We start from the raw sequence: 26480 nt of genomic DNA on the forward strand, positions 1-26480 counted from the left end.
CTCAAACCTGAGGAGACTTTTGCGGAGCTTATGACGAAAACTAAGTCGCTGGTGGCCAAGCTTCCCCAACAACCCGATGAATTCATGGTTAAAAAGTGGGTGGAGAAGGCGCTTCCCAAAACTTCTCAGCAAAAACTCCGAGAGAGTCTCCGACCCGACGCCACTCTCGACGAGTTCATCGCAGCTGCTACTAGAATAGAGGGAGCTAGGAAGCTCTTCAACAACTCTCTTCAAATAGATACTTCCTCTGTGTTCTCGGAAGGTAGTCCTACTGATCCTTTAACTTCTTTACATAGGGAACTGGAAGCCCTAAAGCTACAACGAGCTCTTCAAGAGGAGAGGTCCTTCTCTCTTAGACAAGAGAAGCCTACACATAATGAGGCATTGGAACAGATTAAGCGCGAGTTAGAAGAGCTCAAGTGTCAGCAAGAGACTAAGGCTATGGTTTGGTGTAACTCATGCCGCTCTCCAGGGCACCCACCACAGGAATGCCCCCTTCGGTTTTACTGCCACTTCTGTGAAAAAGCTGGACATGAGGATAAGGATTGTTACTACCTCAAGGGATTGCGTCAAATACAACAAAATCTTGGTCCTTCTCTCCAACAAGGGTTAGCACCTGCATCCAACATGGTCTCACCCTACGGCCATCATAACCAGTTGCCTCCTCTGCTGACAACACCCCCTATGCAGCAAGGTATGCACAACAACTTTGCACCCCACAGTTTTTACCATGCCAGTACTCCCTCAGTTCCCCAAAGTTTCTACACCTCAGCCTCAAATTCCATGCAGCAACCACCTCGTCCCCCGTTTCGTCCTTCCAATCGGCCCATACTCTGTTACAGATGCGGAGAATATGGGCATTATCAGAGCAAGTGTCCTTTACCCGAGGGGTCCCCTCCTTGTCGTCATTGCCCTGATTCGAAGGATCACTACAGTAAAGATTGTCCCAAGCAAAGGGCATCCACGTCTTCAGGCTCGACTCAGAACCAGCCTGAATTGATAAATTTGATTACTGTGAACACCGTGCCTCAACCTTCACCTGCTACTCATGTGGTTAAGCCTCTGCAAGCGGAGGAGCCTGCTGGTGTCCTTACTCGGGCACAAAGAGCAGCTCTTGGTCTCAGTCTACCCACAGGTCCACCTCGCCAGTCTCCACTTCCTCACTCTGGTCTACCTGACCCAAAGGACAAGTCCTTCCCAATCGCTCAGAGCAAACCAACTTCCTTGTTATCTGACATTGATGGAGCCTTCTTAGAAGCAGTGGCTGACTTGGAACAGATTAAGGTCACAAAAGGAGCTCAGTTCGAAGGCGCCAAGCCCACAGCAGAAGCCATCTTGAAAAATACTTTTCAGCAGGTGTCACTATACGACATGCTAAGGCTTGATGCAACACTTAGAAGTGACACCTTGTTAGTCATTCAGTCTCTGTACCCGGGGGCTGGGCCTAGTGGTGGGCACCTCCCTGTACAGCCCTCAGAGTCCTATTTGATTTCCTATCCATCTGCTCCCCTCACCGATTATAAAAGTCCTCGCCTCACTGTATCTATTCTTGGGCACCAGCTATCCGGCGTCATCGTTGATGGAGGATCTGGAATCAATTTGATGCCCGAATTCACTATGATGGCCTTAGGTCTAAAGCCTACCCGACCTGCTCCTTTCACTGTTACATTGGCTGATCAGAGAACAGTCTACCCAGTGGGCGTAGTCGACAAGGTGCCTCTGAAGGTACAAGATTTCACTTTTAACTTGGATTTTGTGGTAGTTAATCTTCCCCTAGTAGAGGGAGGTCATCCCTTGCTGATTGGTAGGCCATGGCTGCGACATACAAAAGCACTTCACGACTGCGGAACCGACGCCATGTGGATACATACTCCTGGCTCTCCAATGCAACAAATTCGTCTCGAAGGAGGTATGGATCCGGTCGTTCAGCATAGCTCTTTGTCAGTAGAGTCCAACCCTGACTTGGACCAGCCGGTCCCTCCCGATGGGTCCGATGAAGACTTACTGCAGTGGTTAGAAGCCACCTCTTCGATGCAATGCTATGTAGTCTCTCTTCAACCTTTGCCAACAGATTCACCCTATCCCCCTGATCCTACATCTGAAGCTACACCTGAGACCAAGAATCCCAGTCAGCCAAGTGAGCCAGAACAAAGTGGACCAAGTGGACCAGTCTCAGGTGAGTCAGAACCAAGTAGACCGGTCTCTGGTGCCCATCCTTCAGAGGGTCCCTTGATGGAAACCGTCGGCCTGGGTGAGCCTATAACCCACCATAGAAGGGGAAAAAAGTCTCCCTTGCAAGAGTTGGCCAACACCCCAGCTCCCTCCTTAGCCTCTACTCCATCTGACTCTGCACCCATGACGGAGCACTTTGAGGTATCTGAGGATTTACCCTTTGCAGAGCTTCCATCAGGTCGTTGCAGGAAGAGTATGCTGATTTCAACATTGATCAGACGCCAGCTCATAATGTCCAAAGGCTAACAGAGGCGGCACAATCTTCTCCACCTGACGCAGCCCCGACCACTGCACCGCCTGACCCAGTCAGAGAGGTCAACCTAGGAGGCCCTGACAGCCATCAGCCCATCTTATTAGCCACTTGGTTATGGGATCACCCCGCTCTACTCGACCTGGTAATCTCCTTCGTGCGCTCTTTCAAAGATGTGTTTGCCTGGTCTTACCACGATTTAGAAGGAATCCCAGCAGAGCTAGGAGTCCACACAATTCCTCTGGTTGAGGGGGCTAAGCCGGTCAGAGGACGTGCTTACAAACTGAATCCCAAGTATGCAGAAGCAGTCAAAATTGAGTTGGAAAAAATGCAAGAAGCAGGTATTATTGTACCAGTAGAGCACTCAGAATGGTTGTCTCCTATGGTTATTGCCCCAAAGAAGCAGTCCAACAAAATTCGAGTTTGTGTCGACTATCGGGCTCTGAATAAGGTCACAATCCCGGATGGATTTCCGACACCTTTTACTGAGAGAGTCCTCGAAGATGTCGCTGGCCATGTATTGTATAGTTTTATGGACAGGTTCAGCGGCTACAATCAGTTAGGAATACATCCTGACGACCAAATCAAAACAGCTTTTGTGACTCCCTGGGGTATTTTCATCTACACTAGGATGTCTTTTGGGCTTAAAAATGCACCGCCTTCTTTCAATCGCATAGTATATCTCATCTTTTGTCCTCTGCTTACTGATCACCTTCGCATATTCATGGATGACTTTTCCACCTTCTCGGGTGCTCAATGTTCGACCCCAGTAGAAAATCTAAAGGGGCATCTTGCTCAGCTCTCTGCAGTCTTTCTCAGGTGCAGAGGGACACGTTTGAAGCTCAATCCGAACAAATGTCATTTTTTGGTCAAAGAGGGCACACTGTTGGGACATGTGGTGTCTGCTCAAGGTTTGGCACCGGACCCAGAGAAGATAGTGGCCATCTTGAAGTTACCTCCTCCCATAAATCCCAAAGGTGTTCAGAGCTTTGTGGGCCACACCGGCTATCATCGCAGGTTTATACGTATGTATGCACAGGTGGCTCAACCATTGACCCGGCTCACCAGTGCTGCTGTTCCCTTCCGGTGGTCAACACCTGAGGCCGAAGCATTTGCATACCTCAAAAAACGTCTCACCGAAGCGCCTATTCTAGTTGCCCCGGATTGGGCCCTACCTTTTCATGTGCATACAGATGCCAGTCTGCTGGCTGTGGGTGTTGTGTTGACTCAGCCTAGCAAAGAGTTCAACTTGGATCGCCCTGTACATTATGCAAGTCGCCTGCTCACCAAAGCAGAGCGAAACTATAGCACCACAGAGAGGGAAGGATTGGCTATAGTGTATGCTCTACACAAATTTCATCACTATTTGCTAGGGGTCCACTTCACAGTTATCATTGATCACCATGCCTTGCGCTATCTGCTTAATAAGCCACAGGTTGCAGGTCGAGTATGGCGATGGCTCCTCCTATTCCAGGAGTTTGATTTTGAAGTGGTACTCCGTCCTGGTAAGCATCATGTAATGGCTGACCACCTCTCTCGCATTTACACAGGCGAAGAAGCTACCGGGATTGCGGATGACTTTCCAGATAGCAGTCTTTTAAAAATAGATACAACACCGGAATGGTACGGCGAGGTCCTACATTTTCTATCTACTGGGCTGTACCCAGAGAGGGCATCCCCACTGCAAAAGAGGAGATTGTTGTTGAAGTCCAGGCCTTTCACTCTGATCGGGGGCCAGCTCTACAAAGCGGGACCAGATGGTGTTCTGAAGCGTTGTGTCTCACCTCATGAGGTGGAGCATATTCTGGAGGATGCCCACAATGGTCCCACTGGTGGCCATTACCCTGGTCACATCACTGCTCAGAAGATACTACAGAGTGGTCTGTGGTGGCCCTACATTTTTAAGGATGCAATAGCATATTCTAAGGTTTGTGATGTGTGCCAGAGATGTGGGCCGAAGCCGAGTAAGCAATCCAACCGTCCTTTGCAGGTCTCGATGGCGTGGCTACCTTTTGAGAGATGGGGTTTGGACTTTGTGGGACCAATATATCCCCCGGCTCAACCACGTAATCGCAAATATCTGCTAGTGGCTACAGACTATGCAACAAAGTGGGCAGAGGTACTAGCGACAGTAGATTGCACCGGCAATACAGTGGCCAAATTTTTATATGAAAATATTTTATGCAGATTTGGATGTCCCTTAGAGATCACCAGTGATAGAGGCAGTCATTTTGTCAATGACATGATCTCAAATTTGCTGGCCAATTACAAGATTTTTCATCGCAAGTCGTGCTCTTATTACCCTAGAGCCAATGGACAGGCCGAGAGCACCAACAAGGTTCGTATCGCTCTACTGAGGAAAGCATGTCATCTCCATCCAGCATCGTGGGCTCAGGCTGTGCACGGCACTCTTTGGGCATACCGCACATCTTTCAAAGCAACAACGAATCAAACGCCTTTTCAACTCGCTTTCGGTTTGGAAGCCATAGCTCCATTTGAGTTCAACTGCGGTTCCCCTAGGGTGGGCAGTCTGTGTGCAAGTGGGGGCATGGAATCTGCCTCTATCTCCCGTCTCACCTTATTGGATGAAAGCCGCCTTTTAGCTTCTCGTGCTATGCAAGCGGAACAACTTCGTCACAAAGCGTGGCATGATCGCCACCTCAGAAAGCCAAAAATAACGCAAGGCACATTGGTGCTACTCTATCAGGCAAAATATTTGAAAAAAGCAAAGAAGCTGGTTCTAGCTTGGCAAGGCCCCTTTAGAGTACAGGAGGTTTTGCCACAGGGGGCTGTCCAGTTAGTCACTTTGGAAGGCGTCCCTCTGCCACTGGTAAATGGCTCCAGAATCAAGTGCTATTACTCCTCTGAGTAAAGGGTATGCAACTTTCTGCCATCTGTAGGTTCTGTGGCCCATCTCTCTCCTCCCCTCGAGCTTTCCACCAGAATAGATGTTCTGTTACTGTCTCAGTTTTTGCTATGTTTGTAAGTTTCCACCTTTCCTCTAAGATATCTTTTCTCCACTAAGTCCTCCTGGTAATTGGGTATTATCGGAACTTCAACAGCTCAGTCACTCCTCTAATTGTTTCTTTCCTAAGTGTTATTTGCAGTTAAGTATTAAGGTCCTTCCAAACTGCTATCAGTCAAGCTTCTAGTCAGAGTATTTTTTGTTCAGTTTGAAAAAAGTGGAATCTACTTGGGCATTCTGCTTAGACGACGATTGAGGCTGTCTATATAAAGAATATGGCAGAGTTTTGGCAAAGAACTTTTGATTCCCATACCAGCAAAAAAAAACCTTTGGTGCAAATAAACTTTCAGCTTTGCTGCAGAAAGAAAGAAAGGGGGAAAGTACTCTTTGGTGCTCCAAAGCTGGCTACTAATAATCATTGCAAGCCTTAATACCCTTCTTTATCTGAGTCCTCTCTTCGTACCTGCTCAAAATTATCCTATCTTTGTATTTGTTAGCACTTTGCTACTGTTGTGCTAACTCTCATTAGGCCTTAATAAACCCTAGTCTCCCAACCCCTCGCCCCTACCTAGCCTAATGCCTCCTACCCTTACTTAAACCCCTCTAGCCCCTACCCTCTCCCAGCTTCCCCTCTCGCCCCTACCCTATACCCTCGCCCCCTACCCTCCCCTCTCACCCCTATCCTCTCCCACACCCCCTCTCGCGCCTACCCACCCCCTCTCGCCCCTATCCTAAAACTCGCACCCTACCCTCTCCTACACCCCCTCTCGCCCCTATCCCCCCTCTCCTATCCTCCCCTCTCGCCCCTATCCTAAAACTCGCCCCCTACCCTCTCCTACACCCCCTCTCGCCCCTATCCCCCCTCTCGTCCCTATCCTCACCTCTCGCCCCCTACCCTCTCCTACACCCCCTCTCGCCCCTATCCAAACCTCTCGCCCCCTACCCTCTCCCACACCCCCTCTCGCCCCTACCCTCTCCCACACTCCCTCTCGCCCCTATCCTCCCCTCTCACCCCTACCCTCTCCCAGCACCCTCTCGCCCTAACCGCCCACTTTCGCCTGGTTCGAATTTACCCTACCTTAAATTACTCGCCCAGCCTAACGATTTAGCCGGAGAAATCTAACTTGTCTGCATCCTACTACTTTTCCATTGGCTACTCAGCGGCTTTGTTTGTCATCCTCTGTTTGTCATCAGACCTCACCTTGGCAGGGGTAGCAAGAAAAAGGTAGAGATGACGAGGAGAAAAGCTCGGGTTGAACAATCAGAGAGCGAAGCAGATGAAGTATCTGCAAGCGGCAGCAACCATGACATAGACGACTTTACCTCCAGTGACCCAAGTGATGAAAGCTACAAAGCAGACTCAGCAGCATCTGAGGATTCAGATGTAAATTCAGAGTCAGGTGCTTCCAGTGATCCAGAGGAACAATCAAAGGTGGCTCAGAAAAAAGAAAAGCCGCAAATTATCACTCATGAAATCAAGAGGCCTGCTTCTTCAAAAAATCGCACAGCATTTTCATTACATTTTCATATGCAGCAACCTCGACCATCTCTCAGTGAGGTGCTTTCGACTGCTCAGCTACGGACTCTGGGTCTCACAGAATTGGCTGATGCAAATTTACCTGATACTATTCCAGCAGAATTGATCCATCAACTGCTGAAAAACTTTCCAAAGGTCCGGGGCCACAAGCTAACACCTACAAGGCTTGGCCATGCCATGGGTATGACCAACTTTCCAGCTGTGAAGTCTACTACTCGCACTTTCTCTTTGTTGTCCAAGGACGCGACAATTCAAGCATGTAAAGAGCTATTGAGCTCGGATCACCCAAATTATGAGCCAAATTCTCTGCAGTCTAGGGCTAAAAGATTTCGGGCCCAAGTGCAGTCTGTGCAGTTAACTTTTAGATGTTTTGCGGCGCCTCTCTTGGCAAGGATCATAAACATACCTATCAACATAAATGAAGTGGATGAGGAACAGGGAACCTCGAAAGGGAAAAGGAAACCCGTGAGCATGCAAGTAGACCCCACAGTCACCAAGAAAAAGAAGATCAAGGCGAAAGTGATGAAGGATACAGTGAAGTCTCTACTCTACTTACCAGTTTCTGAGAGACAGCAGACTAGGGTACATCTTCAGCGTCATACGTCTACTGCTACACCTGGTTCTGCTGTGCCGACACTAGTGTCTACTGCCGCTCCTCAGGAGAGGATGGTCACTTCACCCATACAGGATCCTCTTCCTTCTTCTCCCATCTTCACTCATACACCGGTCAACATATCACTCGCTGCACCTACAACAACAATCTCTGAAGCACCTTCTACACCAAGTGTCCCTACTTCTAGCTCGCCGGTTGTGCCACCATCTGCACCTACTTTTAGCTCGCCGGCAATGCCTCATGTGCGCCCTCCAACATCACATCCATCTGAGGGATCTTCAGGTAGGACCGACTCCACTTCTCTGTTTCAGCTTTCAGAGAAGTTGCTTCAGGACTCTAGAGCTGCTATTGCCACCATCGAGCTAGGCGTGGAGCAGCTAGCTGCAACCCACCAGCATCACTCCGCCACATACGCAGCTATGGAGGGATCCCTGCGAGTTGCCGAGAGTGCCATCGCAGATCGAGATGCAACGATTTTTGCACTACAGCAGGCATTGAAGATAAAGTCGAGAATTATTGATGACCTCAAAGCACAGGTGCAAGGATTTCAAGAAATGCTTATGTATGATAACAGGCCTACCCAGGCTACTGTGGGATATGGATGGACTAGGCCAAGGATACAGGTCCAGAGTCCAGCCACCTTTGCAGCGCCAGCAGGTCCCTCTCAGCCCTCTCAACAGTTCATGGGACACTACCCAGCAGGTCCCTCTCAGCCCTCTCAGCATTTCATGGGACACTACCCAGCAGGTCCCTCTCAGCCCTCTCAGCACTTCATGGGACACTACCCACAGCCCCAGGTCCAGTACTTCACTCAGCAAGAGTCTCAGATCCAGATGCCACACATGCAGAGCCAGAGTGTTCCTTGTTGTGACGGTGTTACTGGTGCACACCGCCATGGTTGCGTTACTAGGCGTCCGGAGTTCACTTCAGGGCAGGTACTCCCATCCGCTGTGCAGCAGATGGCTGGTACAACCACAGGAAATCAAGGTATGCAAAGCACAGGACAGCAACCGCATGGTTACACTATTGATCTGATGGCTCCTCCCGATCCGGAAGCTTCTGGAGCAGCAGTGGGGACGACCCTTTCCCTTGGGTGACAGGACTGTGCTCTTACCTCATCTTTCATGGTACATATAGTTACTTTTGCAGTTTCATTCAGTTTTGGCTCACCGAGACGGTGACCAGTCTTGTGGCGGGCAACCTGTAGCCTGCTACAGTGTCACTTCACAGGACAGGCAGTTGGACAGTTAGCTACAGTTGGTCTGGTTCACACTGGACGGACCCTTTGGCTGGGAGTGACACGTGGCAGGGTACCTACGGTGGTCTAGTGGACGTCGTGGCCAGGTCACCACCACCACTCAGTTTGGAGATAGACTTAGCTGGCTGGACATTTATGGGCCGTTGGTGGCTCCTATGGTTGTACATATCAGTAGTCGTTTTGGGATAGTTCCATCTCATCTTGCACGTAGTCGTCTAGAGAGTCTTACACAGAGCACTGCTTCACCATCCCTGCACATCTGAGCCTCGACACCCCATTTGTACCTATGAGTCCTCGGCTGGAGCGGAGTGTGCTGCCACGCCAGAGTCTGTACATGGTTCTTGGAGCTAGTCGAGTCCACATGTTCTGGTCCACTGTTGTGTCTCTGTTGTTATCCATTGTTTCTGTGTTGTTATCCGTTGTTTCTGTGTTTCATTCTGTGTGAGAGAGTTTTCATTTGTTTGAGTGAGATTGTCACGCTCATTGCACTGAGGGGCACCCACACTGTAGAGACCACGACGCATTATCCGCGCTACACATGATGATGCGAAATCTGGATTATGCGAGGACATGGAAAGTTGCAAGGAGCATTTACTCCTACAGAAGTTGTGGAGCACTTTGTACTTAAGTTTGTGAAGCCCAGCCCTAACCCATATCAAGGCGGAGGAGATTTGTACCGGATGCTTTCATGTCTTTGAAGATGTTGGGCTTCCATATGTAAATGTATATAGAGGTTTTCATTCGTCTACAATGTGGTGAGTGATGCCAAAAATGGCAAGGGAATAAGGAAGACCAAATGATTTTTGCCATCCTACCAACATTTCTAAGAGTGTCAAACTCAAGTGAATGTAATCTTACAAACCCATGCTGTGTAGACCACCTATCAGGTCTAATAGAGAAAGAGTACGTCTTTTCTCCATTGCAAAGGTTCCTTTTAGACGTACGAGATTCTTTGCATATTGTATAGAGATGGGAGGTGTATGCCATATGTCATCTTTACAACATATGCCATCTCTAGGGATGTCATAAGCCAGAGCAAGCTAAGGAGAAGCCATGTGGACATGCATGCAAGACCTAAGGGGTATAGGTATCACCAAGGGGTATATGTGCCTTTTCTATTGCCAATGGCCATCAAGCTGTCTTTAGTTTACTTAATTTTATTTTGTAACCAGACAGTATATCAGTTTGGTCTCATAGTTCATTTGGGTCTTTTGAAGATATTAAAATAACAGTTCATTTCATTTCTCCATTTTTTTTCTCTCTCACACTCTCCCCATTTCTCTCTCTCTCACACTCTCCAGAGTCGTGAGGTACGAGGATTAGAGATGCCTGGGTTTGTTTCTGCTCGAGCTACGCAGACACAAAGAGAGCCTGATGAGAGGAGAGGCTAGCCAACTCAGAGACACATCACAGACTTCTTTAGAGCAGACACTGGAAACCCAGAGGAGCAACTACCACAGTAGATCTTGTCGCCTCACACCAGAGGCACACTGATCGATCAAGCGACTGAGCTGGGGAGATCAAGACGCCCACGATTGCGGAGGACTACACAGCATTGACGGAGGCTACATCAGAGGATTCGGATCACTTTGGCCAGACATGCACGACGCCCAGTCAGACTACTGTCCATGGAGAAGATTGATGAGATCTGCCAGCGACCGATGCTGGATTTCTTGTGACTTGTGATTTAGCTATCCCAGCTAGTTGCTTAGTTCACACCTACCAGTTTAGGATCCCATAGTACTTTTATTTTATCATTTTATCATTTTGTCATTTCATTTTGTTACTCTGACTTTGTATCAGATTCACCACATTGTAACGCTCTGGTCTCATAGGTCATTTTGGCCTTTTGAAGACGTTAATATAACATTTCATTTCATTTCTCTCTCTCTCTCTCTCTCTCTCTCTCTCTCTCTCTCTCTCTCTCTCTCTCTCTCTCTCTAGCAAGAGATCCAGCATCGATCGTTGGCGGATCTAATCAATCTCCTCCATGGTCAGTAATATGACCGGGCGTTGTGCATGTCGGGCCAAAGTGATCTAGCTTATCCCAGCCAGCTGCTTAGTTCACACCTAGCAGTTTAGGATTCCATAGTATTTTATTTTGTCATTTTGTCATCTTGTAACTCTGACTTTGTATCAGATCCACCACATTGTAACTTTCTGGTCTCATAGGTCACTTTGGCCTTTTGAAGGCGTTAATATAACATTTCATTTCATTTCATATCTCTCTCTCTCTCTTTCTCTCTCTCTCTCTCTCTCTCTCTCTCTCTCTCTCTCTCTCTCTCTCTCTCTCTCTCTCTCTCTATATATATATATATATATATATATATATATATATATATCTACTTGAGTTACACAGGCATAGAGAAACTTTACTGAGGAGAGCTGAAGAGAGACATCCCTAGAGACAGATCACAGATTTCTTTACACTAGATACTGTACACCCAGAAGAACAGAGAGAGGAGCAACCAATGGCGGTGGAGAGGTCTACCCGCACTACTGGCATTCTCATAGACCGAGCATTGGAGCTAGGGAGATCTAGACGACCCCGAGGGAGAAGAGGAGCTACACAGTTTCGAAGGAGGCTACAGCAAAGGATTCAAGCCATACTCTTTCGTCGTCCAGAGTGCAGATGAAGATGGATCTCTACTCCCCTCCCATATTGTCTTCACATTGAACTGCTTAGTTTAGGATCCCGCAGTATTTATATTTTGTTATCCTAGTTTAATTTATTTTGTTAATCTGACTTTGTATCAGATACACCGCATTGTAACTTTCTGGTCTCATAGGTCACTTTGGCCTTTTGAAGACGTTAATATAACATTTCATTTCTCTCTCTCTCTCTCTCTCTCTCTCTCTCTCTCTCTCTCTCTCTCTCTCTCTCTCTCATTGAGAGGGCGATTGAGCTTAGGAAATCGAGACGACCACGACCGAGATGTAGAAGCACACTTCACCGGAGGAGACTACAACAAAGGATTAGAAGCATTCTAGCCAGACACCCAGAATGATCCTAAGAAGTTTATCTAATACTTTGTATTTAGTTTTTTTTTTCGCATTTATTTTCACACTTTCACACTTTTCACACTTAGAACTTTAGTACTAAGGTACCCAGACATTGTAACAGATTCACCACTTTTGTATCAGTTTGGTCTCATAGGTCACTCTGGCCTTTTGAAGACGTTAATACAACATTTCATTTCATTTTCTCTCTCTCTCTCTCTCTCTCTCTCTCTCTCTCTCTCTCTCTCTCTCTCTCTCTCTCTCTCTCTCTCTCTCTCTCTCTCTCTCTCTCTCTCTCTCTCTCTGCTGCTGCTCCAGGCACACTACTGCTGTACTGCGCGCTGCTGTGTCACCCCAGCTGCTCAGCGCGCCCACCCCACCTGCGCAGCACCCCCAGTACCCGCCTGTTGCTGCCGCTGTTATACCAACCTGCTGCTGCTACTGAACTGCCTCTCCTTGCTACACACGTACTCCCTCTCTTCCCCTCACGCAGCCTCCCCTTCACGCAGCCCCCCTCCAGCCTCTCCCTCACGCAGCCCCTCCTCGCTCCCCATCACGCAGCCATCTCTCTCTCTCTCTCTCTCTCTCTCTCTCTCTCTCTCTCTCTCTCTCTCTCTCTCTCTCTCTCTCTCTCTCTCACACACACACACACACACACACACACACACACGGATACATACCCACACACACACTACACACATACACACATACACACGTACTCCCTCTCTTCCCCTTCTCCCCTCTTCTTCACAATATGAAGAGAGGGTAGCTTCGAAGACAACCATGTCTTCCCCCATCATCAAGACGCCGACATCGACAATGAAGACAACCTTCATGCTCACGAACAAGAGGCTTGCACAATTGGAGAAGGACATGAAAGAATGGTGGATGGAGAGAGAGATATGGAGGGAGGAGAAAGCCACCTTCATCAAGCTATGGAACGAAGAGAAGGAGGACATGAGAGCGGAAATCCAAAACCTCAAAGAGGAGAAGGAGAGAAGGGAACGGGAGAACGAGAAGGAGAGGGAGAGATGGAGGAAAGAGCAAGAAGAGATGAAGGCACAAATCGATCTCCTTCATGCTTCCATCACATCCCTCACCCCCGAGGAAGGAGAGATTAAAGAGGAGGCTAAGGAAGCCCTCAAGGAGGAGATCACCAAAGCCCTCACCGCAAGCATTGAGGACAAATTAGAGGCCACCAAAGAAGGATGGGTCGAAGTGGTCAAAAAGAATATCAAGAAGGTAGCAAGAGAGGAAGCCCAAAAAGATGAGGTACTCATCGTACACACAACCATCGAGGAGGAGAAGATGCGACAAGCTCGCCGTCTCAATGTGCGAGTGACCGGCATCAAAGAAGAAGAAGGGTCTACACCCGAGAGCCATGGGAAAGCTTTATGCAAGAAAGTGGGATACAAGGAAGAAGAGATCCCTTTCTCCAAAGTTTGGAGAGCCGGCAAAGATCCAAAGAAGAGAGCTCTCATCCTCCAATTCGCCTCCGAGGAGTCTCGAACTTCTTTCCTCCGAAAGAGGGTCATCTTGAGAGGGCTAGAAGGCCCCCCGATTTATCTTGATGATGACCTCACAAAGATGCAACAAGATCACCGTCGCGCGTGCATGCCTAGAGTCCACCAAGCCCGCAAAGAAGGGAAGAAGGCAGTATATCGAGATGGTAGGGTTATCATTGATGGCAAGACCATCGCATAGGGACTCGCGGCCTGTGGGACACACGAGGAGATTCATGTCACGGTTTGGAATTGCAATGGAGACCTATGGACACACCTAGAGAGACTTGAGGAGGTGATGAGAGGTCGAGACATCATTCTACTTACAGAGACACATGAGAGCCCAGAGAGAGGGTTACCACGGATACATGGATTCCAGTGGGAGTCTCTACATCGGGGATGTATGCGCCAGCACACCACTCGCGGTTCAGGAGGAGTGGCCATACTCTTTAGACAGGGGCTTCACAGCAGACTACAGATTGTTGCCCGGGACCCACAGGCCCGCTACATGTGGATTCGCCTCGAGCTCTCACGAGACAGGATCGTCTACATTGCCCTTTGCTACTTTGCTCCCACAAGCTCCAGATTCGCCCCTATTGAGCAGGACTCACCGTACGCATGCCTCACGGAGGAGATTATGGAGTACTCCACACTGGGTGAAGTCTTCCTTATGGGAGACTTCAATGCTCGTACGCGCAGTGAGCAGTGTGAGGCATATGACCACGAGGACCCAGAGGCACTACACACTCTAGATGAGGAGGCTACTATGAGAGATACAGCAGACAGAGCTCCAGTCACAGCCTACGGACGACATCTACTTCGACTTGGCTCCCAGCACCGTCTCGTTATTTATAACGGGATGGCCCAGTGGCCCACCTCAGGGGGCCTGACTTGTATGCCACATGGAGTTACAAAGGGAGGGGGGAGTACAGTCGACTATATTCTGGGACCCAGGGAGGCTACACACCTTATCACATCCTTCACCATTCCACCCATACCCATCGGAGCCGACCACACATACCTCTCTTTCTCCATCACCGGAGATACCATCCCACACAGCTCCACAGCACACACTCCACACACCACCATCCATTTCACACATGAGCTAGCCTCTCTTTACTCGGCCGAGGTCGAGCATGGCCTATGCCTCCTCCACCCATCCACACCACTCTCAGTTCTCACATCACATATCTCTTCCGTTCTCCACACTTCAGCTATTAGCTCTTTTGCACACACCACTCACACAGGACGCACTCCCCCCCCCGGGACTATGCCTCAGAACCGCTGGTATGATGATGAGTGCAGAGAGCTATACCGACGCCTCCGTGCACGGCAAGCCTTAGGAGAGATCACAGAGAGAGAGGCCAGACGGCATATGAAGACGCTGACACGCCAAAAGCGGCGAGCATTCGAAGAGGCACAGGAGCTTGAGCTATACCGCCTATTCATGAGCATGGATAGCGCGACGGCATGGCGCACCCTGCGCGAGCCACGTCCGACTACAGCTATTGAGGATCCACAGATATGGCATGATTATGCAAAGCGACTTTATGAGGTGCCAGGGCAGCCTCCTATCCCACAGCCACACGAGCCACGCCCCACGTGCTCCTCCTTCTTTACAGCAAAGATGGTAGAGAGGGCCATACGCCGCATGCAGCACAGACGATCAGCTGACCATACTGGATTACAGAGTGAGCACATCATTTATGCGGCCTCCACTATAGCCCCGTTGATTGCACATGTCTTCAACCGGGCTATAGGGGAGGGCTTCCCAGAGGAGTGGACACAGCACACCATAGTGCCTATTCACAAATCTGGCGACACCCTAGACCCAGGGAACTACAGGACTATCATGATTGGCCACACGATGGCCAAGCTATATGGAGCAGTACTTGAGGAACAGCTCAACTGCTACGCAAAGACCGAGGGTTTACGAGCTCCAGGCCAAGCAGGTTTCAGACGAGCTTTCTCCACCACTGATCACATCTTCGTTCTGCGCTGCCTCATTGATGGGGCAAAGGCGCGGAAGAAGAGGCTTTACTGCTGCTTTGTGAATTTCCGCAAGGCCTTTGACACAGTCCCACACGAGAGACTCTTCCAACGCCTTCACAGCATTGGGGTACCAACAGAGATGATTTGGGCCATATATGCTCTCTACGAGAGGGTGACGGGTCGAGTTCGTTGCCCAGGCGGTTTTTCAGAGACCATTGCTAGCACCATTGGTGTTAAGCAAGGATGCCCACTCTCCCCGACACTCTTTGGGCTCTACATCGACGAGATCTCCGACTACATACTGCGAGCAGGGGGAGAGGGGAGTGACTTGGCAGGTACTCCGGTCCACATCATGTTATATGCTGATGATATTGTGTTGATTTCAGAGTCACCCGAGGGCTTGCAACGCCATCTTGAGGCCTTGGACGAATTCAGCACACACAGGGGGTTGACTGTGAACCTTGGCAAAACCAAGGTTATGATCTTTCACACATCCAGTGCAGTGAGGAGCGCTGCCACCTTCACAGCAGCAGGAGGACAGGTTGATGTAGTCACCTCCTATGTCTACCTTGGCATCACATTCACCAGCCTACCAGGACCCTTCACTATGAGGCAGGCTGCTGCTGACAGGCTCACCCGAGGATATGCAGCTCTGACCATGCTAGAGCGGAGATGCCACCAGGCACACTTTCAGGAGCCCCGCACGAAGGGGTGGCTTTTCGACACCTTAGTCACCCCGGCCCTGATGTACTCGTCGGCAGTATGGGCACCAGGATTGACAGCTGACCAGTGGACACAGCTTGAGAGGCCATAGGTATGTATGATCTCACGCTTGCTCCGCAACAAGAAGACAGTGCCACATGACATTATTAGAGCCGAGCTCGCCACACCACCTATGGTTGTAGAGGCACTATTCCAGACAGTCTGCTTCATCCAGAGGATGAGAGAGCTACCTCCTCACAGACTTACTCGTAGAGCATTTGAGGCAGCTATACAGCTATCAGAGAGTGGGCATGAGAGAGCATGGTACTCACACGTCAGAGCATGGTTTGAGGGACACGGTCTTGACATGGAGAGCCTACCACCATTCCAGTACGACCCCCACTCACCATATGTTCACCTCTCTCGCAGTGAGAGGAACTTGGTATTGAGACAGGATCTGTGGCAGCTATACACTAGGAGAGTCTGGGAGTCACCTGGCTTGGGGACGAGGATGTCAGATTACAGAGACCAGTTTCTCACCATATTGTCTGGGGGGTTCATACAGAGACCACGCTATATGGACACATATATGCCACATAGCTCACGGGTGGCGATTGGTCAGCTGAGAGTGGCTTCACACAGGTTAGAGATTGAGATCGGGAGACATGCTGGTGTTCCCAGGGAGGAGCGAGTCTGCAGAGCCTGCACAGAGGAGGTGGAGAGTGAGGAGCACTTTGTATGTAGATGCAAAGCATACACTGAGATCAGAGGCAGGTATGAGGCCTTATTCAGAGGACAGCCCACTCTCCGAGAGATCATGGACTCTCGAGATCAGAGACAGCTCGGACGTTTCTTACTAGAGATACAGAGCCATCGGGACACACTACTACAGCCACACACAGCTACACAGACAGAGGGGAGACAGTCGCAGCTCACAGACTTCTTTCAGAGGATTGCCGCCCCTCCCTCACCAGACACTCAGAGGGGAGTGACACTCCCACAGGCGGAGGTGAGCCGAGCTAGACGACGACCACGAGTCACAGGCTACACGGGCGCGAGCTCCCACCACCGACAGATCGAGGAGATCCGAGCCCGGGAGCGCCGTGCCACTGAGGAGCGAGTAGCTCAGATGAGGGCCGACCCGACAGCTTTCATCCAGGTAGCCTTGGCACCAGCCCCGCCCATGTACCACATCTTACATCCCCCCATTAGTATAGGATGGAGCTAGATAGCTTGATGCTTTCTCATGATTGTACTACCTTGAGCATATAGACATGCATATACCCCTAGAGATAGAGCTCCATCCCTCCTCAGATACTCCACTACCTACATTCAGTTCAGTTTTGTATCAGTTTTGTTTCATTTGTCTTTCCGATAGACGGATGACATACACACCATGTACATTTGATTTGTCTCATAGGCCGATTTCGGCCTGACATAGACGTTAAAAATCTTTCTTTCTCTCTCTCTCTCTCTCTCTCTCTCTCTCTCTCTCTCTCTCTCTCTCTCTCTCTCTCTCTCTCTCTCTCTCACGCCGTGGATTGCGGCTTGCTGAACGTGAGATATAGGGCAAGAGAGGACAGTTGAAGCATATGGCTGATTGCTATATGTAGCTACCCATTCACAGCGCCAAGTGAGGGTTTGGGCCAAACCATTCTTGAAGTAGAAATAGTGCCAGATGCAAGTGATATTGACTGGAGAATTTCAAAACATCTTTGGATGTGGATTTTGGCCCAGTACTTCCCAGCACAAGGATGGGCCCCTATCAGATAGTAAAGCTTTGGTAAAAGGAGACCACACGTTAGGTGTCACTGGAAGAGGAACGGCTATATCTTGCTCTAGGTAATGTTGGCTTTTGCTTTTGCTCTCGCACTTGGCATGCTACAGAAGCTCATGTGTCCAATGCATTCTTTTCAATCTCTCAAAACTACAAACCACTGCCAAAGGTGTTGTAGTGGGATAGACTAGCCGGTAGGCCAGCTTGGATCGCTAGTTTCCAAAATGAAGTGCAAAAAAAAGAATCTTTAATCCGTTTAGAACTTCTAAGAACAAACCTTGAATGTATCATCGGGTAAGTAAATGTTCACTCTTATAGTCTCCATTTTCTGGAAAAAAGAAAGTCACATTAGAACATTTTACCTGGGAATAATACATAATTCTGTCCAAATCATATATAAATTATATATTATAAAATTAGCTGGTGGTGATGCTTCAAATTCAACGAGACTCAAAATGAAGCGAATTACCAAAGTAGGAGAAAATATCACAAACCTCCACCGCATTGATTTCTGCATGCAAAGGTGGTAACCGTCGTGGCCCAGCTTGCAGAAGCTTTTGAAGCCTTGCTATACAATATTCTGCTGCTTTTGAAGGATTTGACATTCCTTCATCCTGGTAACTCATAGTCTCTCCTGCCCATTGACCAACAAAGTGGTTGGCAACCTGTGACATCAGTTTTACATCATGAATAACGGATATAACAGCAAAAGATTGGATTAATGAACGCAAATACTGTCAGCAGTATTACCTAAAAGAAAGCTAATAATTTTAGGCTTTCATCAGAGACTGCATCAATCACCGAAGCTGCTCGCTACTGCTGCCGCTCGCTCCCCCCCCCCCCCCCCCCCTCCCCCTTCCTCGCCATCGCCATACCTCCTCCCTGCCCCTGCGTTGCACCTCCGCCCTTTCCCCCCTAGCGCAGCCCGCCCTGCCTGCCCCCTGCGCAGCCTTCCCCCCTGCCCACCCCGTGTGCTGCCCCCACCCCCACCCCCACCCCCCCCAGCCTGTTGCCGCGCCCAACTCCCTGCCCGCAGCCCCTCCAGCGCGCTGCCCCTCCTTGCCCCGCCCGCCGCCATATCCCAGCCCAATCCGCATTGCGCCCCCCCGCCCTGCCTCCTTCGTTTTTTCGCCTTTCTTCCCGAAGCTATCCTTCAGCCGGCATTGGCAGTACTCCTCCTTGGACAGTGCTCGTCAAGGTCGTTTGCAGCGTTATCTCTATATCCTCTTCTCCGACACAGCAGTAGACACAGATGGAGGCTCCAACTCCGCCACAGAGGGACTCGCCCGAAGCCCCCTCGCCCGACCCCGCTGAGCCCACCATTCGACAAGCTCTTTCACCGACAGAGCAAGCGAGCCTAGCCACAGAGGTAGAGCACTTGCAGGCGACTTCGGTCATCTGCAAGATTCTCCGCACCCGACCTAGCAGAGGAGAGTTGCGAGACCTTCTCTAGGCCTGCCTTCTCACACAAGTGGGCAAGATCTTGGATGTCCAGATTCTCGGACGGGGTTACTATCAGATTGAGTTTGAGACCTCCGAGATGGCGTCCAAGGTCATAGCTATGAGTCCATTGGCCATCCGGGCATCACGCGCCCACTTTCGACAGTAGCGACATGGTTTTGACCCAGCTTCGGATGTTCTAGTAGAGGAGGCAGACATCCCCATCTCAGTCTGCTTTCCGGGTTTACGGAGGGAGTACTTACCACTTCTTTCTAGGATCGGCTCCGCCATTGGGACTGTCCTGAAGACACCTCGTACGGCAACATCAGTAGCTGCCAAGGCGGCAGGCATCCCCTCAGTTTGAGTTTTCGTCAGAGATACCCACACGCTTCCAAAGGTTATCCTTCTGCCTCGGGTGAGTGGGGGTTGGTTTAGACAGAGCGTGGAGTACTCGGGCCTCCCGAACCAGTGCTTCATTTGCCGACAGATGGGCCATCTAGCAAAGGCCTGTCCACGGAGGAGGCCGCGACCTGCACCACAGCCTCAGCCCCAGCCTGCCAGGGCTGGCCCACAGCCACAGTCACCGGCACAACGCACACATGCACAGCCACCCTCCGAGCCTAGGGCTCCAGCGAAGGAGGGGTGGCAACAGGCCCGTGGCCGACGACGCAAGGGGCCACAGCATCAGCCTGGCACTCAGAGTGGCCCTCAGGTGCCTACTCAGCAACACTGGGTTCCCACAGGGAACCGCTTTGGTCCTCTTGAGCAGGAGAAGATCCATGTGCCAGCCCCCACCTCCGCTTCACCCTCGACAGCCGCTCCCCCCCCCCCCCCCCCCCAGAGTTCCCCCCCTCTTCCTCATCCTCCCCCCCGCCTTCTGCTCCCGTCGCCTCTCCACCTCGCCCCTCTACCTCTGTCGCCCCTCCCGCCCCTCTTCTCCTCCGCTCCGCTCCTTCTCCCCCCCTCCTGCTTCAGTTTCACAATCGACTCAGGAGACACGTCCCTCTCCGGCGGCTAGGAGATCTCTTGGCAACGCCTTTGCCACGAGTCGCCTAGCGAGAGAGGGTCAGCCCTTCTTGCTGTCCCCTTTGCAGATTCAGACATCTTCCCTTGCAGCTATCCCTCGTGGTCTGACGAGCATTGACATCCGACACCGCTGGGACTTCTTCGACTATGGGTTCACTCGTTTTCTCGGCGATTCCGCAGCAGACCATGAGGCACCCTGCTTCAGGGTCCATGTTTTGTTCCTCGCCGCTAGGGGGACAGAGGCCTTGGACTCAGCAGTTGGTTTCTCCTTCCCCCTCTGTGGTAGGGCCGAGACAGAGTTGTCCCTCGACTCAGAGGGATGGTTGCATACACAGGTCCAAGAGTTCTCTCACCACATAGGAGAACTTGGAGTCACAGATATGCTGCAGACTTTGTGGCCATTGGCCAAGTTTGCGGTGACACCCCCAGACTCGACAGGATGTAGGCACATTGTGGTGTACTTCTTTGCTGATACGCAGTGTTTGCCTTGCTATGTATACATTCATGAGGACTCCTGACAGAGGAGGTTGCTTTACGCACGACTCGCTCTGCTTGGGCTTGGGCTAGGCACTCACTGCAATCACGCCTATCTAGAGGACGCTCGGATGCGGATTACTCCCCATCCAAGCCAGCCTCGAAGATAGCCCATCTTGCTGCTGCGGCAGCATCTGTTCTCTCTCGCTCCCCATGAGGATCGTCTCATGGAACGTGCAGGGACTAGATGGGCCCCAGTTTCAGCGACAGCGGGGCCGACAGAAGCTTTATCGTTGCCTTGTGGGAGGAAAGATTGATCTCCTTATGCTTCAGGAGCACCATCTGTGTGAGAGCCGCATTCGGCGATGTGGTCAGATTTTGCGTGGACGATATGATACCTTTTGGTCAGCTACTTTTGGACTTGGAGGCATCCAGGGTGGGGTATGTATGACTATTGCGGATTCATTGCAGTAGGCCATTGTGGGCAGAGGGATTATTGTGTCAGGCAGGGTTCAGTGGATTACTATGCAGGTTCAGGGTGGCCTTGTGGGCTTCCTGAACATCTATGCGCCCAATGTGGCGAGTGTCATGCAGAGTTTTGGTCACAGATTGTTGAGTCTTTGCCGCAGGCCGATCATTGGTGTATAGGAGGGGACTTCAACATGTTGGAGGACCCTTCTGACAGGATTGGTGGCAGCCATGCTACTGTGCATGGAGTCAAGTTGGCAGCTTGGGAGAGGTTGTGTATGACTTTGAGGGTCTCGGATACATGGCAGCACTCTGGTTTTGTGAGGCCCCCACACAGTCTTGCCTTCTGTAGATCGGACCGCAGAGTGGGAGGAGTGAATCTATCGCGGATAGATCGCTTCTACACTAGTGACCACTTCAGTGACTTGGGGGGATCAGTGGGCATCCTGGCAGGGACATCCTTCTCGGACCATGCACCAGTGATCCTCACAATGGCAGACAAGCAGAGGAGTGGGAGCACGATGCTTCGCATCCCAAAGAGGGTCTTGTTGGACTCAGCACTCAGAGAGAGGGTAGAGGCTCTCTAGAGAGAGGGCATGGACAGCCAGGTTTCACCTGGAGACAGAGTGGCCTCAGGCCTAGCTCAACTTAGCCACTTTTTTCTTCAAGAGTCTCTGGCTCGCCGGGCTGCAAAGAGAGAGGCGGAGCAGCGTCTCAAACGAGGCACTGCTTCACTACAGAGGATGCAGGAGCAGCATCCAGACAGTCCATGGTTGGAGGAGCAGTTACAGCAGGCTCGACAGGAGCTTGCTAGCACAAAGGAGAGGCGTCATGAGTTTGCCTCTCACCGACAGGCATCTCAATGGCCTCAGGTGGGTGACAGGGTGACTGGTGATTTTTTTGAGACAGCGGGACCCCGGCACTCGCATGCCAAGGTCATTCAGTTGAGGAGGCCCGATGGGTTAGTTGCTTGTGAGCCCGAGGATATGCGTGCAGTAGCTACTGACTTTTACCGTGAGTTACTGTCGGCTGAGCCTCAGTCAAAGCGGCAGGATGCATGCAGGGAGCAGGTTTGGGCACATATGCCATGTCTTGTGACAGAGGAGATGCGCCAGAGGCTTGAGATGCCACTTCAGCTTGAGGAGCTGCACACGGCTCTTAGGGCCCTCCCTCGTGGTAGCTGTCCAGGTGAGGATGGGTTGACTCCCAGCTTTTTCTTGGTGTATTGGGACCTGCTTCGCCTTGATCTTTGTAGTGCTTTTCAGTATATTTTGCACACAGGAGTGATGCCTGACAGCATGAGTGAGGGCCTGATCCACCTCATTCCCAAGGAGGGTGGCTCCTTGGATGAGATTCGACAGTGGCGCCCCATCACCATCCTCAACTCAACCTACAGAATTCTTGCCAACGCTTTGAGTTTGAGGATTCAGCCACTTTTAGAGAGCCTTATACATGGGACTCAAACAGGTTTTGTCAAGGAGCGCAGTATCCTTGACAACATCTTTACTTTTTGGGAGGCTTCTGCCTTGGCACGGCTCCGTGGTGAGGACCTTGTGATTCTTCTTCTCGATTTTGAGAAGGCATACGACAGAGTTGACTGGGACTTTCTAGAGGGCACTCTACGCAAGATGGGCTTCTCAGATGCTTGGATCAGAGGGGTGTCAGCTTTGTACAGACAGGCTCACAGTCAGGTGCTTTTGGCAGGAGGGAGAGGTGAGCGCTTCATGCTCACACGCTCGGTCAGACAGGATTGTCTTCTTGCCCCCTTTCTCTTTCTGTTCTATGCGGAGGCGATGAGCAAATTTTTGGTGTCTCAGCCGGTTGGTTTACGGGGCTTAGCACTCCCTATTCGGGGAGATGAGCTACTGGACGCTGAGTTTGCCGATGACTCAGCCTTGTACTTAGATGGCCAGGAGGCCAATCTTTACAGATGTGAGCAGGCTTTGGAGACCTGTTGTGCATCAGGCGCACTAATCAACTGGAGAAAGACAGTGGCTCTCTCGGTTGGTAGTGCTCCTGTGCCAGATTGGATGCCAGGAGAGGGTTTCAGGTGGATTCCCCCAGGGACTGCAGTTCGGTACTTGGGTTGTCAGGTTGGTTTGGACTTGTCTCCCAAGCAGCAGATTGCTCCTCTTCTCCTATCCATCAAGAGAAAGTTGTTACATTGGAGCTCAGCACGACTTTCGCTGGCTGGTAGAGTAGTAGTTGCCAACCAGGTGTTGTTGGCGACTATGTGGTACATCACTTCCTGCTGGATCTTCTCGAGTTCTTGTATCAGCCAGGTAGAGAGGCTGATCAAGAACTTCCTTCGGTCAGGACGTGACACTCAGATAGCCCGAGCCAAGGTGGCTTGGTCGGTCATCACGCTTCCTTGTTCTTAGGGAGGGCTTGGGATCACTGATCCAGCACAGCAGAGCAGAGCCCTTCTTGGGAAGTTCATAGTCAGAAGACTTCTTCCAGGTGAGGAGCCCTGGAAGGAGTTCTTACTGCAGAGGCTTCGTGCCAGGGTGCCTCAGTCAGGAGGCCCTTTGCAACCTTCGACCAGATGGATCTTTATAGAGATGCGCCGAGTTGGTTTGAGCAGGAGACCGGAGGACCGCTTTGCTGTGAGTTTGCTTCGATCTTGGCAGCTCTTACGGCGTGGTCTGGAGCAGAGACAGTCGACATGCACGGAGGAGCGCCTACGGCAGCCCCTCGTCTGGAACCCCATGGTTAGCACTCAGAGAGGCCACTTGGTTGGTAGTCGGCCTCATGTTTCGTGGGTCCCATGGCAGCAGGTCCAGCGTGCTCTCTAGGTGACTCGCTAGAGTTCAGAGGTTCGTCACAGGAGGTGCAGGGTTTCCAGCTACAGGGCATGAGAGGGGTGCAGAGCATATGTCAAGACATCTCAGAGTCAGTTCCGTGGCTCACGCCTCTCGAGCCAGTAGCACCCCGGTGGATGGGAGCCTTCACACGACTGGAGGTTCTCATTTCAATCAGGGCCTGCTCAGAGACTGTCCTAGCCCTGTTCTTCGAGCTTCAGGGTGGGGGACGATTACAGCGAGTTGCAGTAGAGGCCCCGCAGATAGCAGAGTGTTGTTTCCAGAGGATCCGAGTTGTGGACATCTGTGGGAGGACTTGCGTCATAGACCCTGACCCAGCAGCTCTTGAGACTGGACATTGGAGGCTATGGGCTTGGGAGTGTTGTCTACTAGCACGAGCACAGTGGGATCCTGGTGAGTGGCTATGGAGGGACCCCTTCTCTTCTGCAGACCACCCAGGAGTCCCCTTCTTTCAGTACATTGTTCGGCTTGGACGTGATATACTTGCAACACACAGAGAGGCCCGCCCCGCTGCAGCACGTCATTGGCAGGAGGAGTGCCTCACAGTCGAGTTCTTGGCAGCCTTTTGGCAGAGGCTGCGGGACTCCAGACAGCCGAGGCGCGTCACTTTGTTTCAATGGTTGGTTGCACACGGAGCTACAGCAGTAGGGAGCTGGCTTGTGCATAGTGGTCTCTCGGCCACATGTGTAGCCTGTGACCAGTTGGTGGAGAGCCAGCGTCATTGTCTTTGGGACTGTCCCTCGGCCCAGCAGGTGTGGCTATGAGTTCTTCGGCTGATGCCTACTCTCTCCACGGCTAGACAGTACACTTGGGGAGCAGCGGCTTGGTCCACTCTCACGGACCTGGCACTTCAGTTTGAGCTATCTTCCACTAGCAGGATGATAGTGATACAGGGAGGGCGACCTACACTCCAGCCTGCTACTACAGAGCTTACTCCACAGGAGTGGTGCAGTGAGAGAGAGGAGTGTTGGGAGCTCATCAGTGGCCTGACACTTTGGTTCATCTGGCGGGCCCATTGTTTCCGCATTTGTAAGGCTCGCTCTGTGCCAGCAGAGACTGTTCGTGACTTTTGGCTAGAGCTGATCCATACTCTCAGAGGACAGCTAGAGAGACTACAGGGCATCTCCAACCGCATGCGGGAGCGCCGCGAGGCTTTCTTCGACTCTGGAGCCCTCGGCCTTTCTACACCATTGTCCAGGGTGTGCTCAGATGGCACTACCGACCACCTGTGTGGCTCTTCCCTCCTCCCATCTCATGATTTAGCCTCATTGTATATATGTTTTTCTTTCATTGGGAGAGTCTCCCCATCATGTTTGTTGTAGCCCTCTCTTGCAGAGGTGGTTGTAGCCCTACGGACAGTTTTCATTAACTAATAGAAGGATCTTTTTCTTGGAAAAAAAAATACTGTCAGCAGTAAATTGCACCAAAGTACAATCTCATAAAGTCTGCCTAACGTTCCTCTCACTGCCTTCACTCTCTCTCTCAAGGCCCACCTGATCTAGGCACATTGAGGAGATTTTAACTAAGCACAAGACATTATCAGAAGCTTGGCATTTTGAGATCTAGAACACATCCAAGACTCATGTATAGTACCTTACACCCACACATAGCCCTGAGCTACAATTGTGTTTTTCCAAGGAGTGATTGAACACCCATAGCATGCTAGTGACATGATGCATTAAAATTTGGCTTTGAAACGACCACCTTTTACAAGACTCCAATATAACACTACCTCCCACCCAAGGTTGATTGTGTACAATTAGTATCGTCCGGTTTTAGTAGGGCACTAAACCAGAGTTAGTACGACATATACGCTGGAATAAAAAAACTAGACATGAATATAAGTTTCATTGGAGCTAGAATAAGCATTGATTAGTTACTTACAAACACGGGGTCTGTATTAAGGGTAAGATGTTGACACTCTTGCATGGCGCTTTATAAGCTTTAGGGACAAAGATGGCTAATTAGCGAAGGAGCCGTGTGGGATCACTGTGATTTCCACAGCCCTCTACAGAGAGCCTTTCTCAGCAAAGGAGCCTACAACACACATAAATACTTGCAAAGAGAGGTCTGGGCTCTTGTGCAATGGCCAAACACCAATGACATGCTTACTAGACTTGAGAAATGAAAATGAAATGAAATGTTTGAAGTTTAGGATTTCTTCAAAAGGCCAAAATGACCTATGAGACCAAAAGGTTACATCCATGTGTGACTCCAATACAGTGTCTCGAGAACATAAAGAAGAGAGAATGTATGTAAGCCTAACCTACATCTCACTTCATCATCATCCTCATCTATTACGTACAGCGGAAGTGATTGATGGTAAATGCTCAGGATGTGTGCTCAGTGCATACTCAAGGTTCCTTTTACTTCATGAGAGATGTGCGCAATAGACTAGAGAGAGAAGAGAGAATAATACTAT

The 26480-nt window shown here is 50.6% G+C and overlaps 1 protein-coding gene across 1 annotated transcript in view; it reads right to left on the bottom strand.

Moving 5' to 3' along the window:
• Positions 1 to 26480, bottom strand: part of LOC147456567 (uncharacterized) — a 174046-nt gene that overhangs the window by 121630 nt on the left and 25936 nt on the right. The window contains exons 9-10 of the mRNA XM_086514997.1: positions 18323 to 18493; positions 18106 to 18156 (exon numbers count right to left, since the gene is read on the bottom strand). Of these exons, the coding sequence (XP_086371123.1) occupies positions 18106 to 18156; positions 18323 to 18493 (222 nt within the window). The remainder of the gene's footprint in view (positions 1 to 18105; positions 18157 to 18322; positions 18494 to 26480) is intronic.

This window comes from Adiantum capillus-veneris, chromosome 6 (genome assembly GCF_014529385.1).
Source record: "Adiantum capillus-veneris isolate H3 chromosome 6, ASM1452938v2, whole genome shotgun sequence".
Lineage (NCBI taxonomy): Eukaryota > Viridiplantae > Streptophyta > Polypodiopsida > Polypodiales > Pteridaceae > Adiantum > Adiantum capillus-veneris.